The sequence below is a fragment of the Eptatretus burgeri genome, chromosome 2, assembly GCF_056783735.1.
Source record: "Eptatretus burgeri isolate ZD-2024b chromosome 2, Ebu_testis_v1, whole genome shotgun sequence".
NCBI classification, from domain to species: Eukaryota; Metazoa; Chordata; class Myxini; order Myxiniformes; family Myxinidae; genus Eptatretus; species Eptatretus burgeri.
In genome coordinates this window covers 117147271-117169629 of record NC_140962.1, presented here as the reverse complement: position 1 = coordinate 117169629, position 22359 = coordinate 117147271, and the positions used below count along the sequence as shown (strand labels likewise).

General features: G+C 39.5%; 1 protein-coding gene across 2 annotated transcripts in view; it reads left to right on the top strand.

Annotated features, from left to right (window-relative positions):
• Positions 1 to 22359, top strand: part of LOC147032902 (melanocyte protein PMEL-like) — a 32743-nt gene that overhangs the window by 2807 nt on the left and 7577 nt on the right. Inside the window, exons 2-10 of one of the 2 annotated variants that reach the window (XR_015055399.1) lie at positions 3669 to 3803; positions 8171 to 8317; positions 11564 to 11671; positions 11984 to 12145; positions 13011 to 13415; positions 16040 to 16621; positions 16833 to 16932; positions 18218 to 18407; positions 18789 to 18876. Coding sequence is in view for 1 of the 2 variants with exons in the window: in XM_085870922.1 (XP_085727048.1) it covers positions 3669 to 3803; positions 8171 to 8317; positions 11564 to 11671; positions 11984 to 12145; positions 13011 to 13415; positions 16040 to 16621; positions 16833 to 16932; positions 18218 to 18423; positions 18789 to 18876 (1933 nt within the window). In the remaining variant the exon portion in view is untranslated. Of the gene's footprint in view, positions 1 to 3668; positions 3804 to 8170; positions 8318 to 11563; positions 11672 to 11983; positions 12146 to 13010; positions 13416 to 16039; positions 16622 to 16832; positions 16933 to 18217; positions 18424 to 18788; positions 18877 to 22359 lie in introns of both variants that reach the window. The other variant, XM_085870922.1, reaches the window with a different exon arrangement.

Genomic DNA, 22359 nt, shown 5'->3' with positions numbered 1-22359 from the left:
TATATATATATATATCTATATATATATATATATATATATATATATATATATATATATATATATATATATATATATATATATATATATGGTATAATCCTGGTGTTGGCGCAGTGGTTAGAGCAGCGGCTTGGGATCCAAGCGCAGCCCGGAATCATGGCGAAACCCAATCCATATCCCTGTGTCGTAAGAGGCGACCAGGGTTGCGTCAGGAAGGGCATCCGGCATAAAACCTATGCCAAATCAATATGCGGATCATAACGGATGATCCGCTGTGGCGACCCCTAACGGGAACAGCCAAAAGACGAACAACAACATTTAAATAGCTTTCCTTTGTTTCTCAGGCACAGAGGCACCCGTATCATTCGTTGATCCCTTTCTGGTAAGGGTGTCGAAGGGTGCAAAACATATTACGCGCTAAGTTTAGCAGGGGGTTTCAACTTCCGATGTGCCCACGCACCATCCAGCATCCCACGGCCCATCTCTGACTAGTTCGGTCAGTGCGGAGTGACGTCGAAACGTGTTTCAGATGCTTATATCAAAGTCACAGAGTCGGTGTTAACTCAAATAATCCATGTCATATATCCAACCGCATCTGGGTCCGAGATGACCACGGATATACAAGTACAGATTAAAATTTTCCAACGGGAACCAGGGTGTGGGGCTTGGTGTGCTGTGGAGCTTGCGCAGCACAAATGGTGCACCCAAACATGAATTGTAATGCAGGGTGTTTATAAAGTCTTTGTGCAACTTTAAATGTTCATAACTTTGGATGGAAACATTGTGGCAAAGCAAACTGCAAATGGCATATGAAAGTACAATTCAGAAATAGATTAAATCAATCAATCCTTAACAAACTCAGCTTTTCATTTCGGTTCCTCACATTTTACACTGATTAACTATCCATGTCTTATTTATCTCATTTGACGCTTTGATTTATTTCACGTTTGTATTATTCTGAATTTGAAATTTGTATGAATCATATCTTTTGTTGTGAAATGTGGAACAATAAACAATTCAATCATATGTTGATTGAGATATGGCAAACAAGAAGCTGACATTTTGGACACGCACGCTTAGTTGGAGCAAAAAACAGAGAGAGAAAGAAAGGTGACGAAGGTGGAGTGACTGAGATATAAGGTGGGTGGAGTGGGAGTGGGTGAGAGGTGACGGTCAGAGTGTAGGTAAGAATGAGTGATTTTTCAGCGGGACAGTTAAGGTACAGGGGATACAAAGTGACTGAGAGTCAGAGAAAAGTGAAAATAATAGGGGCGGGGAGGGGGGAACAAGGCACAGATTATATAAATAATCTAAAGCAACTTTGAAAACCGATACAAATAAATATAAAATTGATATAATACAACAACAGTAAACTAGAAGGAAATTCGGGAGAGCACATACCTCCGCCACGTAATGCCTGATACATGAGATCATATGTGGCCCAATACATTTTTGAAATATCATACTACACAGTACTACATCGTTTTTGGCCCTATCTCTCAATGGTGAAGAATCACTTTAAAAATTAAATAATTCTCGTATCCAGATTCGGATTCAGATCTTCACTAAAATTGAATCAATTCTTCCTTGTCACACACACCCAACATGTCCACCAAGTTTCATCCGAATCCGTCCACAACGTTTTTGAGATATCGTGCTATATATCGTTTTTGGCTCTATCTCTCAATGGTTAAAAATCACTTCAAATAAAAATTATCGCACCCGAATCGTCACTAAAGTCGAATCCATTTGACTTTGTCACACACCCAATCTTCCCACCAAATTTCATCCGAATCTGTCTGCAACTTTTCAAGATATCCTGCATAGCACACAAACAGACAAGCGAGATAGACATCATGCAGAACACGATACTTGCAAAATCCCTCAAACAAATTTGACCATAAAAATAATTAGTGGTTGAATTCAGTGACCAGATAGGCAAATCCTGTTCAAATTTCAAGTCAATCGGATGAAAATTGAGGGTTTAACAAATTTGACAAGTTGTTGACCATTGGCCTATGTTGACGTTTTGACGTAAAAAAAAAAACCCAAAAAACAATACGCTTCTTGCTTATGACGAACTCTACCAGGCGTTGAAGTTTCATGAAGATCGGTTAAAAATCGTGTCCTGTAGGTGATTCACAGACATAATAATGCACACGACCAACCAATGCACTTGAAAAATCTTCAATTTTCGCAAGTAACAAACATACAGACGGATGAAAACAACCGCCTTCCACCTTTGGTAGCGGAGGTAATAAGTAATAATAATTGAAACAGGAACTTCACTCAATGGAGGTGCTGACTTGTGCCATTGTTTTCTATTTGTGCAAAACCACCCTCCCTAGATGGCACTAACTTTTGCTTTTTTCTGGCAACAGTGTGAATAAATATAGTCCTGGAGTAATTTCCATTTTATATTTCTCCTTGTAAGCTCAAAGTTGAACTTGTCTGAAATGTTTACAACATAAAGCTGTGTGCCAAATTTGGTGATTGTAGCTGCATTCGTCCAGTTATTCTGCCAACAAACAGACAAACCCACAGACTGGAAGATCACAACACTCATGCGCCCAACCTTCGGCCTCAGCATGAGTAATGTAAACTAATATAAATGATAGAGAAAACGGGATTTTGAGAGAAAAGAGGACAGGTGAAAGGAGAAGGAAAGTAAAGCAGACTGAGGAGAGGTTAGATAGTTAAATTGAAATAAAGTAAAACAAAAGTTGAAAAACAGTGAGAGAGGGAAAGGATTGAAAAGTTGCAAGAGATGGGATATTGACCTCGTAGTGAGCCAACGCGGTCTTTGCTCTTTGCGTTTACAACTGTCCCTGATGCTGAAAGGGAGAGAAATACCGGAGACTGCCATTTGACTGAATACATTTTTTGAAAAGTTGAAGTGTCAAGCGACTGGCTTGCTGAGGTTTGTGCTATTGGTTTGCACATCAACGCAAACATTCACCGATAAGAATAGTTCTTAATTCTACGTAGTGCATAAAGTTTTGTTGATATTGTTGTTGAATCTACATTTCCCTTGGGTTTCTTGAAGAGTTGACATTTTCTGATGAGGCAACATACCACATCAGTGGTAAAGTCAACTGCCACAATTTCTGAATTTGGCAAACTGAAAAAACCTCAGTAAGTCTGACAACATGAACGACTCACCAAAAACCAATGTCTAGTGCTTCTGGATGATGTTTTCCCAGACTAGTTGATCAGTAAGCATGGACCAATGGCTTGACCACCTCGTGCGCCTGACTGGTTCCCATTGGAATTCTATTTATAAGACTCAAATTTTAACCGTTATTTACTCATCAAAGCCACATTGTTTGGATGAACTTTGGGCTCGCAACACACATGCATTTCCTGAAATCACTCAGCAGCAACTGCACGTTTTCAACAAGTTGGAAAATCGGATTGAACGATCTTATTACGAAATATTGCAGTTATCTAGAATCCTCACGATTGGAACTGTGTTGTGCAACCTTTATAACTGATGCTTTCATGTCATTTCCAATTTGATTTTATCACGTGTACATCCAAAGTTATTGAAGTTTAAATTTGCAAAAGGGTCCTGTTACTTGATTCCTGTTAATTTAGACTTGCGTTTTGTTTTCAAAAATGTACGTCATTTCTTTACATGTAATCCTCATGACGTAATGCGTGCCATGCAGGAATAGAACTTTCATTATGGAGAACGAGAGATCGCCAGAGGACTCCATCTCGTGAAGAAGCCAGTCATTCAGCAATAAGGGACTTGTCACCACCATGGAATTCTGGAGATCCACGCTGGTACCAAGCATGGAGAGGTAAAGTGTTTGTAGTACAGATACAATCAATCTCAACTTTGATTAGTTTAAACTCTCCTTGTAAAATATTAGAAGCACTTATAAAACCACAAAAGGTCTGAAAAAGCCATATGTTTGCATGTGCAAATATTGTGGCATTTGACTCCCCCTTCCCTTACCCTTCACCCCTACCATTTGTCACACCAATACCAATATCTCCCATGACTGCTCTTTCCTCTCAAACACTTCACTTTAAAGCAGTCTCGACATACTGTATCTTGCTCAGGTTACGAGCAGTATCCACATTGATTGTCTTTGCCCAATCAGAATTTTATGTCAAAATTGCTTTGGACTTAAAGTATTTGCCTTCTGTAAATGATCATTTTTCATGGAAAAAAATAATCTGACTTTAAATTGCAATCCTGATGCTTTGCAGCAATTCTTTGCATCATTGAGTATTTTTTTTTTAAGCCGGCTGTCACATGTGGACATCAAAGGCCCCATTTTGAAAAGAATAGGCCATTGTGTGACAAGACCCTGGCCAAATTGAAAGTTCCTACTCTATACTTATGCTGAGAAAGCAATGGTGAGCCATCCGTTGCATTATGTACCCCCAACTAGGTGAATGCATCCGGCATTCTCCGGGTTCTTGTTGAATGAATTTAATCTTCTGTACATAGGTCTGACTCGAGCCCAGTATCAGTTCCCTATTGGACCATGGCAGTCATAGCCTAATGGGGGTTGGTGAGGGGGAAACACTCCCCCCCCTCCTGGCCATCTTGAAAGCAAGCTACTTAAACTGTACAATGTCTACAATACCAAGTACTGAAATCAACGTGTTGGAATGGTCAATCACCAAGCGTAATGCAGAAATAGAGTAACAATGTCCTCTTTATAAGGTATTACATTAGATAGAAGATAGATAATCTACTTTGGAGGCATCTATTGACACCTCTTCTCTTATTGAATAATGGTACTGCATATTTACTCAGAATTTAAGATGGTTCATTCTTTCATTCATTTAGTAGGTTTGTCCAATTAGACTAGTTTATTTTCACCAGATGTCAAAATGACCATGATAAAAATGGCCATCAAGTTGCTCTTTTTCACACTTGTAAACTTTTTCCAGAACCAGTTAGTCAAAATTTAGAATTTAAGTGTACATAGAACTGGATTAAAGTCCCATTTTGTGTTCAAACAATCTCTTTGTACCATTTTCTAGGGGGTGGGGGTTTTGTCACAGAGTACCAACATACCTTTATGGTATGTTGGTACGATGTAATATTGCAAGATATTGGTCAGAATTTGGTCAGGTTCTTAACCCATTGTGGACTGTCCTGCTGACATGAATCTAAACAAAAAGTGAGCTATTTGTATGTCTGTGTGTCGCCATTTTTCTCAGAGATGGCTGAATGGATCTTCATCAAACTTTCAGAGGTTCGTCAGTGAGTGTCGGATTGTTTTAGGCAAAAACAAAACAAAATTAGAAATTTTTGAAAAAGTTCGTTTTTTGTTTGTTGTTGTTGTTGTTGTTGTTGTTGTTGTTGTTATCACTGTATAGTGCCAAAGCCTTTTTGATTAATGACAGTTATATTCAAGTACACAGACATTTGAACAAATACAAAACAATTACCACACATTTTAATACAAATAAACCTCTTCTAGAATCTTCTTCTTCCTGAATGTCGCCATATTTATAGATCGGGGTCATAATTAACCCACAAACATCGACAGTACTTTCACACGCATCCATTCGACAAATAACATCTAATTGCACTTCTAAGGTAACACTTTTACAACGTCTCTTAGACAATAATCTTCAGGGTGTTTACAAAGTCCCGTTACCCACTCCGCAGAACCTGACAAATACACGAGAGGTATAAATGTAAACTATGAACTCATGAAACTTTTATTGTTGTAAAAACCAAAGTAGTAATTTAAATATGTATTTTATATATTATATATATATATTTTTTTAATGAAGCGTACCAGGGAAGATGGTGAAAGGGGGGAGGGGTAGATGGGGGGTAACAGGACTTTGTGACCAGCCTGGAGGGTACAGTACATTTCTCTCTGTGCAAAGTGATTTTACAATCTCTTGGTTACGGGTCTCATGGTCATGGCACAATTAACAGTCACAATTCCACCGTTTTCAGCAAATCTCGCAGGATATTGAGTTGGACGGGCGACCGTGACAGGCCATTTTAAAATCTCATTTTAAAAAGTGCATCAGCCTTTGTTACCCATGTGAAAGGTAATATGGAATGATCCCGACCCCATTCCTTAGTGGGTGTCGGGAAGTGTTTTATGCCCCCACAGAAAATATACCGGGCAACGCCAGGCACCCCTGCTCGTGTTCAATATACCTTTGATGTATTTAATATCTTTACTAGAAAGAGGAGGGCTAGAAAGTTGAAATTTTGCTGACTGATGTAGATCAAAATCACAATTTAATTAAGGAAAAGTCACAAAACTGTCTGTAACTATCTGTAAATCAAGGTCAGTCCACGGAACTTTGCTCCTGCCCATGGAAGGTCATGTGACCAAAGACAATGGCACATCACATGTTTTTGCGTGGTACAATCACTCCCAAAGGAAGCAGTTTTTTTTTTAGGTTTTATGGGATAATTTGAGAAGTGTTTGTGGGTTTTTGTCCTTTTGGCATGATGTACGGTGGTAGGCAACAGAAAACATGCCATTCATGGATGGTGTCCATCCATCCATTGGGACCATACTTTGTACAGAGCGTTGGTATTGCCTAAGCAGTCTCCTTGGCTGTTGGACACAATCCTGGATGGGTCATCACTCCGACACAGTATACCAGCAAGCTGGCACTCATTTTTGCCGACCTCGGAAGGATGACAGGCAGAGTCGACCCCACCTGGTATTAATTTAACATCTGAGTGACATTTGAACTCAGGATCCTCGTATCCCAAGCCCACCACACGAACCATTAAGCCAACACCAGGCATGTGGACGGTGTACAGTGGTAGAAAGTAGTAAACATTTATCGTTGATGGATGGTGTACAGTGGTAGGAAGTATTAAAAATTTATCATTTACGGACAGTTTCAATGAATAATGCATTGCAGGTTTGCATGTGCAATTCTGTATAAAGCACCCTGATTATAACAAACCCTTCTTTGTAATGATAGTCACATTCAGAACGTTTTGGTCCATGCATATTTACCCTGTTATAATGATCCACATTGCTTGAAAACCCAGATATAACAATCGCTTTGTCCCGGCAAGTTGAACACAAACACAAGGCCCAATGTTTAAAAATCATCGAAATACAGATAAGGTTGCCGAAAATAATAATTATCAAAAGAAACAATCATTTCATTGTTCCCTGCATTTCTGCATCACCCTCTTGGAGCAATTTTCCACCCAGAGACACGCCGAGGAAAAGGAAGGGAAACACTCAGCTGGGCAAGGCATACTCGTGCCCACCCCCATGGACATACCCCTTAGAAGAGGACTGGAGAGAACACGAAATGGAAGTTTTATTCTGAAACATAATTTTTTTTTTTGGAAATGGAAAGTTACTGGATCTCCAATTCACAATATTTATTAACAGCTTGTTGCATGATATGATCAATTTATGCTTCACAGCAGGGTTTTGCTTACCCAGCAAGACATGCCTTCTTCATTACATATATTGAAAACATGCAAAATGATTATCATACTGTAATGTACTACATACACGTCCACGCACATGCCAAACAGTGTGTTTATCAGCATATTATCATGTTCTGATAAACACCCTCCTGATCTACGCAATAGCTCTGCTAAAATCACAACATAGCTTCAGCAAGAAAGCCAAAACGAAAAGATCCATCCTTTCACTTGCAGTGAAATTGAAAATCGTTAAGGAATTGAGATGAAAAGTAAAAGCCCAGCAGACATCACAAGAGATTTGGGACTTTCCGAAAGTATGGTGAGAACCATGTAGGTTGTTCACATGCCTTTTCAAGATGTGCAACATTTGCCTACAAGCTACAATATGACAATCACTGTTTGCTTTTCACTTCTGTTCATAAGTTCCACCCATTAATGTTTGTTTTCAATTTAGAATCACAAACTCTGCATCAACATCGCCCATCAACCCATTAGAATGTAAACAATGGCTTTATTTTAGAACTTTTGACCTTTTTTGCAAAAAAAAATGTTACTACACCTGTGAACTGTTAAAGAGCTCATTCTGATCACTCATTCGTTATATTTACTGAATATATTTAGCTGCTTGCAAAATGTAATTACAATTCAGTTCATCAAATGTATAAAGCTTATATTTTTTACGTCTGCAGATAGGATGCTCCTTCGTACGTTTTTGCAGTTTTGCAGTCTCACTGTCAATTCATCCCTCTTACCTAAACTGTGTCAAAGGAGGCCGAGTGACTGTGGATCTGCGTAATGATGGACCCACGATGACAGGAGCCAACGCAAGTTTCACTGCAAGACTTCACTTCCCAGGGGGGCAGTGTGAGTCATCAGAAGGAGATGTGGTCTGGCCTTCCATGGCCAAAAACACTGGTAAACAAGGCCACTTTACGCCTTCATCTCCTCACAATCATTTTTCCTTTTTACGAATCTTATCTTTCTTGTTTGAATCCTAGCAGGACCTTCACAAGGAAATTGTTCCGCCATCATGCCTTTCAGCCCATCATGCCTGTGCCATATCAATACCGCACTAATTTATCAACACCAGATCAAAATAAGAAAATGCAAAATGTTTTTTTTTAATTAGGTGCTTTTTTGTGGGGAGGGGGGGGTTGTGGTTTTTGTATTTTTTCCCCCAGGGGAGGGGACATGAACGGGTAAAAATATAAAAACATGCCAACCACACAACACCCCTTGATGAGACCCCCACCAACAGCACTCCATACACATGTACACAATCACCCATCAATGCTCAAGCTACCTAAAAGTCTTATCAACATCCCCATACCCCTCCATCTCCATAACTTCCAGGTACCCATCTGATTCTAATTTAAACTTATCTGCTGGTTCTGCTGCCACTACCTTTCCAGGGAGACAAATCTATGCATCAACTACTCTCTCAGTAAAAGACCCCTACCTGACTACCATTTCAACTCTCCTCTTCTTTACTCTCAGGCTATGGCCCCTGGTCCTATCACTGTCTACTCTGCTGAATAATTCATCTGCACTTATTTTATCGATCCCTTTCATTATCTTAACCATCTCCATCATATCTCCTCATAACTGCCACCTTTCAAGTGTATAAAGCCCTGTCTCCTTCAGCCGCTCCTCATAGCTGAGTCTATTGACTGCCATCAATCTAGTAGCCCTGTGCCGAACCCTCTCTATGCAAATTTAGGCTGATAATCAATGAGAGCAATTAGTGATGGGTCTGGAAGCTGACAAGAATATTGTGGTTAAACAGGGGCCTCTCTCTCCTATCTCCTCTCTCTCCCGAAACCTCTGGCCATTTTTTTCTTCAGAGGAGCGAGGTTCATAGAAGAGCAGGGTATAGTGGATCTGACAATGGGACAAACACAAAGGGAAAGAACGAACAGGATAAGAGGAAAGGAAGGAGGCGAAGAAACATTGAAACTTGCAATTAAGATGGTTCGGTGGGTAAAAGGTGAATGGGGGTAACAAATGTCATGGGACAGAATTGAGAATTACAAGGGATGGTGATGCACTGAATGTTTGAAGCTCTGGAGGGAAGAGTGAGACAGAAAATCCACTGGAAGGTGGTGTCATTGATGGAAGAAGCAAGGAATAAAATAGTGAACCTGGATTTTGGAAGTTTAACCAGGAGGTGGTGGGTACTGGAGGAACACATGCATCTTTGGGTAGATGGAGAGGGTTAGAGGACTCATGCAGCAGAGGAAGCAATATTGAAGAATAGTGACCACCCTGGGATGTGAAAGTAACAGACCTTGTGCTTAGACTTCATCACAGGAGAGTCAAATAATTTTGAGAGCTTTATATTCTACAAAATCCATGAGAGATAAATGTGATGCTGGAGCACCAGCTTAAAAGGGAGAGAAGTACTTCATGAAACTATTGACAAAGGCCTTGTAATCATCTGATTTTAAGAAAAGACTTCAATTGATTCAGGCACCCAATCTGCGGCTACCTTTGGAGGCCAGCTTTTCTATGTGGTCAGCTCTCGGAAGGCTCCGGCTGATGGTGAGGCTGAGAAATTCAAAAGACTTACCATTATTGCTTGTGATGGTTGGTAGAAGTGAAAGAGCAAGAAGGGGGAAAGGTAAAGAGGGTAACATCCCTTTCATGCATATGTATGCTATGATGAAAACCCTCTCAATGGTTGTTGTCGACATATATTGATCATCGGTGGAGAATATATATATATATATATATATATATATATATATATATATATATATATATATATATATATATATGTATATACCATATATGTATATGTATATACCATATATGTATATGTATATACCATATATGTATATGTATATACCATATATGTATATGTATATACCATATATGTATGTATATATATATATATATATATATATATATATGTATATATCATATATATATATATATATATATATATATATATATATATATATATATAGATATATATATATATATATATATATATATATATATATATAATGTCTCACACGGTAAAACCAGATAAAACACACAGAACAACAATCCATCTGCCACCAAGACAATTGTTCCTGCTAATGCAAACCATTCAACCAGAAGGCACGTGATGAGACCAGCAGGAAAATCGAAATATGAGGAGTGTGATGAGCACTCCGCTGATCCCCATTGCTTCCAAGCCTTACCTTGTACAGGCCTTCTTGGGTTGCTTTATGGAGGAGTGTGGGGGGTGTTAATGATATATATATATATATATATATATATATATATATATATATATATATATATATATATATATATAATTAGACACGATTGATGATAAATGGTATACATTTTCATATGCGACTTCCCATACCCCTTCTCTATACCCGATATCTACTCCCTTTTATCCTCCTCACCATATTTGTAAGTAATAGAGTATTAAAATGACCTTTTTTAATATAATGTTGAGCCTCACGTGAGATCGAGCTTCCCAAAGTTTTTGAGCAATTGATGGTGTGAGATGGTATCAGAATAATTCAAAGTTCAGTTCACTTGTGATTCAAATCTCTCATTACTATGCTTCTGCATATACATGGTCTTGTGCCTCCTCATTTAAAAATGTACTTATCCAGAAGAAAAAGTACTCCAGTAGGTATTGTTATACATGGTATTCCAAATGATCTGGTCTACTTTGGTTGTTAACATATTTAGAACCACAAAGGATACAATACCCTTTGGCTTATACGATACAGAAACTCATCAAGTTTCGTGCACACCATCAATGCACTTCAATGTGAGCTCCGTTTGTTGCTCGCAGGACATCAAGGCAGTACACGAGTTCTTGGGAATTGATCAATGTATATATATATATATATATATACATTGATCAATTCCCATGATTCTGCGGCCCCAGCCCAAAAAATGCGTCGGATTCCTTCAGAGTAACACAAGCAGACAGCTTAGGAAATGCCTTATTATTTTCACTTCTGTCTAATCTCGGCAAAAAAATCACTTGATAATGTTGGAAATAAGGTTTAGCATTTTTTGGTTATTTGGAGTAATCGCACATCATATAATTTGTTGAATGTCATAATCTAAAGGATGCCTATCTATAAAGTAGAATTAAGTTTTTCAAAGGGGTGTGTTTCAAGTGCACACTCCGCATGTTTCCTGCAGGTGGTGCCTCTGTTTATCCGGAGCTCGGAGAGCAAGGCTTAAAGGATGCTTCCGTGCCACCAGGTGGCCGTAGGAGGAGGCGCTTTGTGTATGTCTGGTCTACACGAGGTAATGTTCCTTGCTTTTCAATGTGAGCTTCATTTCAAATAAATTTAAGGAGACTGTGGTCCTGCATATTGAAATGCTGTACTACTGCTTTGAAGGGTGAAAAATCCACAAACTTGAGGAATTGCTTTGCAGAATGAAGTTCGGAGCAGAGTTTCAAATTAACCTATAACTCTAAAATTATCCAGGTTTACTTGAATTTAATACTATCTGTATCCACGGATAGAATAGCTGCATGTAGTTTGCTCTTAAGTATACAATAGGGTCATGGTCCATTACGCCAGCCTCTCAGCACATCACTCTTTTTCTCTCTAGGTCAGCAGTGGCAGCAGTTTGGTCGTGCATCATCCAAGTTCTCCCTCTCATCGGATAATTTTGCGCTGGGTTCCTACATGATGGTGCTGGTGGTGTACCATCATCGGAAGTCACAGCAGTACATACCTGTTGCTAAAGCTTCTACAATATATAGTATCACCGGTAAGTGTCAGAATACACTTCATGAAATGCAAAGAGAACAGGAAAATGAGATGAGGCCACATTCCATACCTGAAATCATGTGCAGTGTCTGTCGGGTGCCTCATTACTCCCACCCATGTTGATGTACTACCCCATTGATGACAAGAGGAACATGAATTCTAGCAAATAATGGCATACTCTTTTTGAAAGAAACCATGGTATTTTTTTTAAACTTCCACAAGGAAGTTATACACAGATAAGATTACTGCTCCCTCTGAAATGATGGCATACTTTATGATGCAAAACCCTCCATGTGTCGCTCGAGATTTCAGTTTGTGGTTGGATCAGGAGATGAACCTCGACTTTCCACTTAGACAGGTCAAAGGCAAGTTTAGTAAGGACTGAAATTCACTCTAAGAAAGTAAACAAAAAGGTTATCAATGTTTTGAGCCACTGGCTAAGTTATCATCTGCTAAAACAACTTCTTTAACAACCCCATCAATTCACACTTCTTGTGGGGTTGCCCGAGAAAAGTTTTTGCCCCAAGTTTTTCATGCACTCATGAGCAGGATTTTGGAAATTGTTGAGGGTACCAGCAATAATGCACCGACTCTTTACAAAATACACCGTGGGATATTTAACGTCCACTAACTAATGTCAGCAGAGCTGGTCCCACTAGATGAAGGACAGCACATTTTGTGATGTGACACTCTGCCTGCAAAACTTCAATCCAACAATTCAAAGCTGGGTTGAGTATTGAACCCAGTCTAGACAGCTCAAAGGAATGAGGGTGTCAACTCTGCAACCTCCTGTCAAACCTGTATCATGTAATCAATCAAATGATCTGCGATGGTTGTAAAATAAATAACTTGTACGACTCCCACAGACCAGATACCGGTGACAGTCGAGATGCGACAAGCTCAAGATCGGCTGCCTGGTGACAACCGCTTCGTGACTGGTGCTTCTATTGAGTTTGCAGCCAATATCCATGACCCAAGAAGGTTTCTGGCTCAGGCTGACCTAACCTACACGTGGGAATTTGGTGATGAAAGTGGTACACTCATTGCTCGCGTACCATCAGCTACACATGATTACTCTGTGCCTGGTACTTACCTCCCACGCTTGGTAGTGCAGGCAACTATTTCACGACCATGCCCTTTGACACAAAGTCCCACCACAACTGGGCCACGCACTTTCCCTTCCTCTCCAAGTCAGGGAAGTCGCAGCATCATCACAGCTTCCAGTGAGATCCTAACAACATTCGATCCCACCTCCCAACGACCAGCCTTGGGTAATATGACCATGCACATACAAACCTATTTTAAGAACTTTGCTTGCTTATCATAGCAATGGCCAACGTTGTTATGATGTACTGGAATATTTTGGTCGTATAACTTTTTGAACACACCACCTATTACAAATTATGGTCTGTTTCAATTGTATGTACAATTCATAGCAAATAATACATACTTTCAGTAGTTAGAGAGCTGTAAAGTGATGTTAATGAGCAAGACAGGGTAAAGCCTATTACCCCAGTGTTATGTGGCAAGGCTCAGTGAGATGCACGGCCAACCCAACTCCCTGTTCCTCTCCTAATGCTGATACATATGGCAGAGTGCACTCTGCTGTAGGCATTAATCCAATGCACAGATGGGCAAATGCTGCAGAGCATTTCATCCTGCTTTTGGTGAAGAATACTTGTTCAGTACCCAACAGAGCACCAGGCGAACAGTGCACAATAACTAAATCTGAGCAGATCAGTACTTTAAAGCTGGCAGGGTGGCCGTACAGGTGCGCACATTCACCTCTAAGCTGTCTCACCTGGGCTTGAATCTCAGCCTAGCTATAAACTGTCATCCTGGTGTTTCACAGGCTGGGTGATTCATTAGTGTGTGTGTGCCGTCCCTCGGATAGACGATAAACTGGCCATCCCATCTGCCGGCATTAGTTGGTGGACGTTAAAGATGCCATGGTGTCTTTCGCAAAGAGTAGGTGAACTATTGTCAAAACCCTGAATATATTTCAAATTCCTGCTCTAACCTATAGAGGGCACTGCATCAGTGGCACAGCTTTGTACTCAGCCAATGATGCTACCCCTCAGCCTTGTGCTGCATACAAAAATCGAAGTACCCCATGGGGAAGGGGAAATGTAGTCATCATGTGAACCACTTATGTGCAGGTGGAAATTAATTTTAATTGGGAATGTAAGTGGAATAAGGATTGAGGCCGAGCCGACACTGATGTGGTCAAAGTGTTATTTTTGCTGTTTGCAAAGAATCTCAATTGAAAGGGGTATTCGTGAGTTCTTTAAACGTTCCCCCCACCCCCCAATTCCCTGCCATGGCGTCCAGCTCATGCAAGGTATGCTAAATTGTTAACACTCTTTAGTGAAACTTATTTTAAGCATGCCTGATGTTGAAAAACCCCAAAACAATGAGAAAATCTTTCTCTCGATAATACCCTTATTATTAATCTGTCATCGATCATCCAATGTTGACCATGATCGAAGTGCATCTAACAGCACAACTTTTGAATTGCAGTTCTTGTATGAATCATAGCTCTAGTCTCAGCTCAATGGGATGGCTGTAGCATATTACTTGCAAAGTGGTTTCCTCCAACAGCTGTAAAGTGAAATGGCATTCAATGTGCATTCACACTTTTACAACTTCTCTCCCTCACTTCCTCAAACATTCCGAACATTCTCCCGTCTTTTTCAGACTCGCATTGCTTTGCTCAGCTCTCTCGTTTAAACAACGACAAACAACACATCTATGTGGCATTCTTGCCAAAGCATCTCCTCTTCCATGTAATCAAGCTACGGACGGGATAAGGAACCTATCCCTGTGCTCTGCCACTTTTGAGGTTCTCGTTAATCATTTCTCATGGAATATGGATGCAGTTTTGACTTCTTCTTTTTCCCAACATTGTTAATTTGGCCGAGGCCGAGTGGAAGGTGGTCCATGCCCTTTGTTGGTCGCCCATTTATTCCTGATAACGTCACCAGAAACCCCACAACCAATGCCTACAGAAAACTGATTTTTATTGGACACCAGCCACATTTTCCATCCAATCACATTGTAGCTTTGTATGAATTATCATGTATCTTTTACCATTGCAGACATTTCTCATCTCGTCAACTTTGTTGTGGGTTGGCTTTGAAGGCTTTAAAATACAAATTGATGAGTCTTTCTTTCATGTTGGGAAAGGAAATACACAGAGCACACTGCACAAGCACAAGCACCTCTAAAATTGCCACTAGAGATGGTTCGAGCCCAAATTTTCCGAGTCTGAACGGACAAAAAAAATAAACTGGGAAAAGGCAGGAATCCCGAATCAATTTCCTGCAATTTTATAGGAATTCCTGGGAAACTATTTTCCAGGAAGAAACATTTGCTTGGGCTCTATTTGTTTGAAAGCTTTTCTCAACTCGAGCTCGAGAACATCAGGCTTGCACCATCTCTGATCTCTATCATATGCGGCATGTCCACAGCGTAGCACAATTGCTGCCGGTTTAGCACAATGGACAACATTGAAGATATTGAACACTAAAATATTATCCTGAACTTTGTGTTGAGCGGAACTTTCAGTGAAGTCCTTTTTCATCTCATTTGCACAAGTGACAAGGACCTTGGCAGATGTTCCACAATATGTTCAAGGATGGTTGTGGATGCCTAATACTAGTGTTTAGTTGCAGTTTAATGTCTAGAAATATGATCTGTGATAGATAAGCTCTATTTATCATCGTCATAAGGATGCCTGTAGCACATTGATGTTTATTCATTTCCCCCAAGGTTAGATGATGTTCATGATATTTGATCATGTGAAGAATTGTGTTGCTTATTGCAAATAAGAAAATGATTTGTTGATACTAAACTTTTTGTTACTTCTCTTCTTTTTTTTTTCCTATACATGCAGACACAACAATGATCGATGATTTGAGCACACCAGAGGTTTCGGTGATGACGAAGGTCATGAGCAGTGTATTTCCAACTACAAACAGATTAAGCTCCTTATCGCCAAACACTCCAAATCCATCTTCTGAAGGAGGCGATATTACGGTGTTGTCCACCATTACTGGGATGGTTTCCTCAATCTCAGCAAGCCCCACCGACAGCAGCAGTAGTTCCTCACCCGGCACAGTGGAACTGACAAATGATGATGCCACAACCATGTCGCCCAGTAAAACTAGCGACATATCATTGTCGACGATGGGTGTGGCCACCTCGGTAAACACAGCTGATTCTGTAACTATAAACCTCGATTCCACCAGTATGACTACTGCAGTAGTTCTTACATATAATACAGCTTCTTCAGAAAATTTAACAGAAACCAGTTTTTCAACCACCACATTTGACAATGAAACCACAATGTTTGCCACAACAATGAATACCACAGATGCTCCCGCTGCTTTGGTGCTTGTTAAGCGTCAAGCACCTGAAAACTCTGAATGCCCCATCTACCTTTATGGTACTTATCGTGCCAGTATTGATTTAATCGGTGAGTGACACATCGGTTCACACGATTTTGGCTGAGTGTACTCCTCAATTTGATGCATAGATAATCCGTAGCGATAAAGCAATTCTTGAATGTAGACAAACATTCACCCAATATATTTGGCCATGTTGAATAAAACTGCCTTCATGGTGTCATTGTCCTCGGTTTAACATTAAAACGAATGTATCACAAGGTATTTCCATTTGTTCTGCAGAAGGGATAACAGTTGTTGACCTGGAGTCTTCCTTTACAATCGTCCAGGCTGCGAATGAGCAAAGTGCGTCTTTGGACTTCACTGTCATGTGCAATGGCAGGTCAGAGCAGGCAAGACGTGTCATTACATACAACATTTGTACCAACAAACCCACAGCGTCCTCAAGTGCTGCATGCTATACATAGGTTAATTGAGTTTGGCTCTGAAAACAAAGTTTTCTAAATGTTGTAAAGAAGTACTAATTTTGTCACAGGGCATGTATTGACTGAAAAGGTTGGTGTATGATAGGAATTGGACTGTGTGCTGGTTGTAATCACCTTATCCACTGTTAAAGTGTGAATACACTTATGATAAGGACATTAAAATTGAATTTGGTATTTTTCTTTTTTGGCTAGAAAATCGAATTAACAGGCTACTTACAGGTGCCACGTACAACTCGCTATTTTACTGAATGTATAGGGTGTTTCGAAAGTCCAGAATCATAGGGATATTTATTTTACAATGATATTTTAATAATTGCTTAAATTGCGAGCCACTGACATGAATACACATATCAATTCTTGTATGTAGGTTTTTTTAACATCTTTTTTAAGCATTAACATCGGTTTTAGCACATTCGTTTCTGATTTCATTCTTTGGAACTTCAATAGCACGTAGTCTTCTGTTATAAATCTCTGATTCCAGGTGTCCCCAAAGAAAAAAAGTCAAATGGCAGTAAATCTTGACTACCTGGGGGTCATTCTATCAGTCCATGATGTCCTATCCACATCAAAGGCATCTTCTCAAACAAAAAAATTCAAACAATTCCAGACTTTGGAAACACCCTGTATTCTGTCAAAAGCATCAAAATTTACTCTAACCTATTATATTCTGATGTGATGAAATTAAGAATCCTTTATCCTTTTAAAATCATGAGGCTGGGGTTCAAACCACCGACCTCCAAGACACAGAGTAGATACTCTATCCGTTACGCTATGGAGGTTGGTGAAAGTGTCCCTCTTATCCAAGAGGGAAAACAATAGACAATGATGTTTTTCCATTTAATGCTGATGGGGCAAGTGAACGATTCCATTGCACAATGTGACATAAGTGTATAAACTGAATCGTGAGATGTTTTCCTACATTTTGATCATTAGTAAATGTAGATTTGTGAAAATGGTTCTGATGTTTTAGCTACAGCATGGCACTGAAAGCACAATTGTGCCAAAATATTCCATTGTCATTATGGCATTTTTGAGTCATGGATTTTGGTAAACAAGTTTTTTTTTTCCAAAGAATTAAAATACATTGTCATGATAGCTATTTTTTTTATTTATTCACTATCTCACCATTTGTGTGTATATTTTATAAGGATATGTGTACATTTGTGTTTGTATACACAACAGCATCCCCACCGAGGTGTGCACGACGGTGGCAGATAATGATTGCTCCTCGCCGCATGGGCAGTGGTGCCGCCCAGTGCCTCATCAAGCCGACTGTGCAATACATCTACAGGAACTTTTCAACAGCACAGGAAGCTACTGCCTCAATGTCACGCTCGTCAATTCACAAAGTTTAGCACTCGCCAGCACGGAGGTGTTTGTCCAAAGGGGTACCGTTACTCTGAATCTCATATCTCTAACTCCCCAACATTCTCGACATCATCAAATCATTGTGTATGTATATATGTATGTATATATATATATATATATATATATATATATATATATATATATATATATATATATATATATATATATATATATATATACTGTACATATATATAATTTTCGTTGTCACCATCCAGTTTTATCTTTATTTACTTTTCCTTGCTCTTTCTTTTCCTGGGTGGTGCTGACTACACTACCCCTGTCCTTAAAGTAATTACACCTTGATTTAATTAATGCACAGTTCACTACACCCTACACCTTTATGAACAAACAAATCTCGATATTTTTTGTTGTTTCTTTGTTTCAGCTCCTGAGAATATTTCTGCAGGAATGATTGTCGGGATTGTGATTATCGCAGGATTCCTTCTGGTGGTTTTGGCATTCACAATCCACAGGTAAGTTTGTGTACCCCTTGAATTCATTAACAAACTTTCAAATATGTATCCTACGTAATCATTGTACATTTAAATTCACTCGCCAGTTGGAATTTGAAGGCAAATTTACATCATTGGTTACATTGAGTTATTAAGCTGCAATCTTGCATCCTCACACTTATTAATTAGATTAATCACACTCTCAAGGCTGTATTATTAGAATCGGCTTTGCTCGACATTCTTTGCAAATTTTCAGGTCATCACAAGAAAGTGAATAAGGAAATGTTAAATTTGAATACAAAATTAATCAATAATTCCTTTGATAATGATCTACCGACTTGCACTCTTGAATATAAATTTAAAATGCAACCATTCTGTCAGCTTTCCTCTTCCAACAAAAGGCATCACTGCATCAAGTAATTATAAAGCCTTTGAAATTCTCAAAATATTGGGGTCAATTGAATTTGATGAAGGAACAAGACAGAACACAACAATTCAAAGCCTCACGAGAGTATTTCTCAAGGGACCCCTTTCACACACCAGGGTGTGATATTATAGCTCGTCTACGTGCGGATTCACACACACACACACACACACACACACACACACACACACACACACACACACACACACACACAGAAACATGTGGAGTGTGACGAGTACTCCCCTGATCTCCATTGGATATACTCCCACATTGAAGCATCACCTCCAACCCAGAGGCATTGGCCTAGCAACTCTGTCAAACAGACAAAGATTACATGGTCCACATCAGTTGAACATCAAACAGAGCCACCTATCTGGATTTCAGGCTCATTTACCCTCATCAGGATGGCATACCAACAAATATCTAACTGATGATGATCACATTCTTTGTTTATACATCAGACACACTTCCTAACTGTTTTGGTGAGCTTTGCCACAGATTGTCTCACATGGTAAAACCACATTATCCACAAAGAATAACCATCCATCTAACACCCAGATAATTGTTCCCACTAATGCAAACCATTCAACCAGAAGGCAAATGATGTGATCAGCGGGTAAATCAAAACATGTGGAGTGTGACGAGCATGCCCCCGATATCGAATGGACATCATACTACACCAAAGTGTCACCTCAAACCTGGAGGTGTCGGCCCAGCAACTCTGTCAACCAGACAAAGATTACATGGTCAACATCAGTTAACCATCAAACGGCACCACCGATCAGTATTTCAGACTTATTTACAACCATCATAGCAGCATACCAATAAATATCTCACCAACAATGACCGTATTAGGCATTAAACATCAGACGCACCTCCTGACAGTTATGGTGAGCATCGCCTTTGACTCTTTGGTGTGGGACAATGTCCAATGGAGACCGGGGAGGTGCTCATCACTCCACATTAGGGTGTACCACTTTTGCAAAAGTAGTTGCTGGAATGAAGCACTATATGCCTATCGATTCCACTCGTGAAGTGAGGTGATCGACCAAAGTTTGAAAAATTTTCCGCCTTTTTTGACCGTGGGCCGCCATTTTGAAATTTCAGGAAAAATCCATATTTTTGGAAATAATATTGATTTTTGAATATTTTAAAAAACATATTTCTCTGTTTAGATGGCCGAATGCACTTCAGTAGGCTGTAGGCACCAGTATGATAGGAAGTACCCGTAAATATTATTCACAACTTGTCCCAACATTTTGAGAAGGGGTTGCCATTTTGGAATTTCACTGAAAATCCCATATTTTGACAATTATTGCACGGCACATTGTTTGGCATTTACAGAATATCAGTAGTAGCGTTTTCATAAAGACATTATGAATGACAAATGAGAGCATGATCAATTAATTATGAGAACGACCAAATATCTTTTAAGCGACATGGTTTTCATATATGACAACATAACAATCTAGCAAACAAGCAACCACACAGATATCTTATAGAGAACATAGCGTTTGTTTTGTATAGTCTGGGTAAAGCTTCCTGTGCTCTTCCATGCACTGTAGCAATGCTTGACGTTGTTTCTCATCATTGCACGTATTAATAAAGTCAGACACCAGCTTAATTCTTCTTTCAGCTGGATCATTTATGACACGCAAAGAATTAGCACTTTCGCAAAATTCCCTGTAACTAGCGAACTTGTCCCACATAGCCACAGGTGTCTGCAGCAACTCCTGATCATCGTCTATTCCTAGGAGGTCAAACATCAGCCAGGATTCTTGGCTAATGAAAGACCTTAGCGTTGGCATGTCATCAGTTGAATTAAATTCCACGTGGGGAAGTTGTGTCTTGCCAGAGACGAACTTCTCAGGCCATTCTGTATCAATTAACACTTGTCCCATCAACACTCTCTCTGTGTTCGGGACACCGTTATCAGCTCGGGACAACACAACTAACTGAGGTGTTAAGTACCAAGTATGGCAATTGCACGACAAGATACAAGCATCTGCTACACCACTGTCATAATGTTTGTGCAGGAACATGTCAGCAATGAACTTCAGATCGTGTCGTGCCGCAAATGTGCTAAGTGGACTCTGTAGGAATGCTTTAGCATAGAACAGACCTACGAACTTGGCCACTCTGTTTAAATACACTTGTTGAACATCCGATATCTTGAACTGGTCTTGGAGCAAAGCAAGTTTGAGAAAATAGATGGCTTTCGCCACCCACCTGGTGTGGTGGTCACTGCTAATTCTTTGCCTGTCGTAAATGATCTCGCTGAAAGAGGAATTAAGCTAGTGTCTGACTTTATTAATACGTGCCATGATGAGAAACAACGTCAAGCATTGCTGCAGTGCGTGGAAGAGCACAGGAAGCTTTACCCAGACTATACAAAACAAACGATATGTTCTCTATAAGATATCTGTGTGGTTGCTTGTTTGCGAGATTGTTATGTTGTCATACATGAAAACCATGTCACTTAAAACATATTTGGTTGTTCTCAGAATTAAATGATCATGCTCTCATTTGTCATTAATAATGACTTTATGAAAACGCTACTACTGATATTCTGTAAATGCCAAACAATGTGCCGTGCAATAATTGTCAAAATATGGGATTTTCAGTGAAATTCCAAAATGGCAACCCCTTCTCAAAATGTTGGGACAAGTTGTGAATAATATTTATGGGTACTTACTATCATACTGGTGCCTACTGAAGTGCATTCGGCTATCGAAACACAGAGAAATATATATTTTTTAATATTCAAAATTCAATATTATTTCCAAAAATATGGATTTTTCCTGAAATTTCAAAATGGCGGCCCACGGTCAAAAAAGGTGGAAAAATTTTCAAACTTTGGTCGATCACGTAACTTCACGAGTGGAATCGATATGCACATAGTGCTTCATTCCAGCAACTACTTTTGCAAAAGTGATACACCCTACTCCACATCTTTTGATTTACTGCAGATCACATCACTTGCCTTCCAGTTGAATGGTTTGCATTAGTGGGAACGATGGTCTGTGTGGCAGATGTACGGTTGTTCTTTGCGGATTATGCGGTTTTACCGTGAGACATAA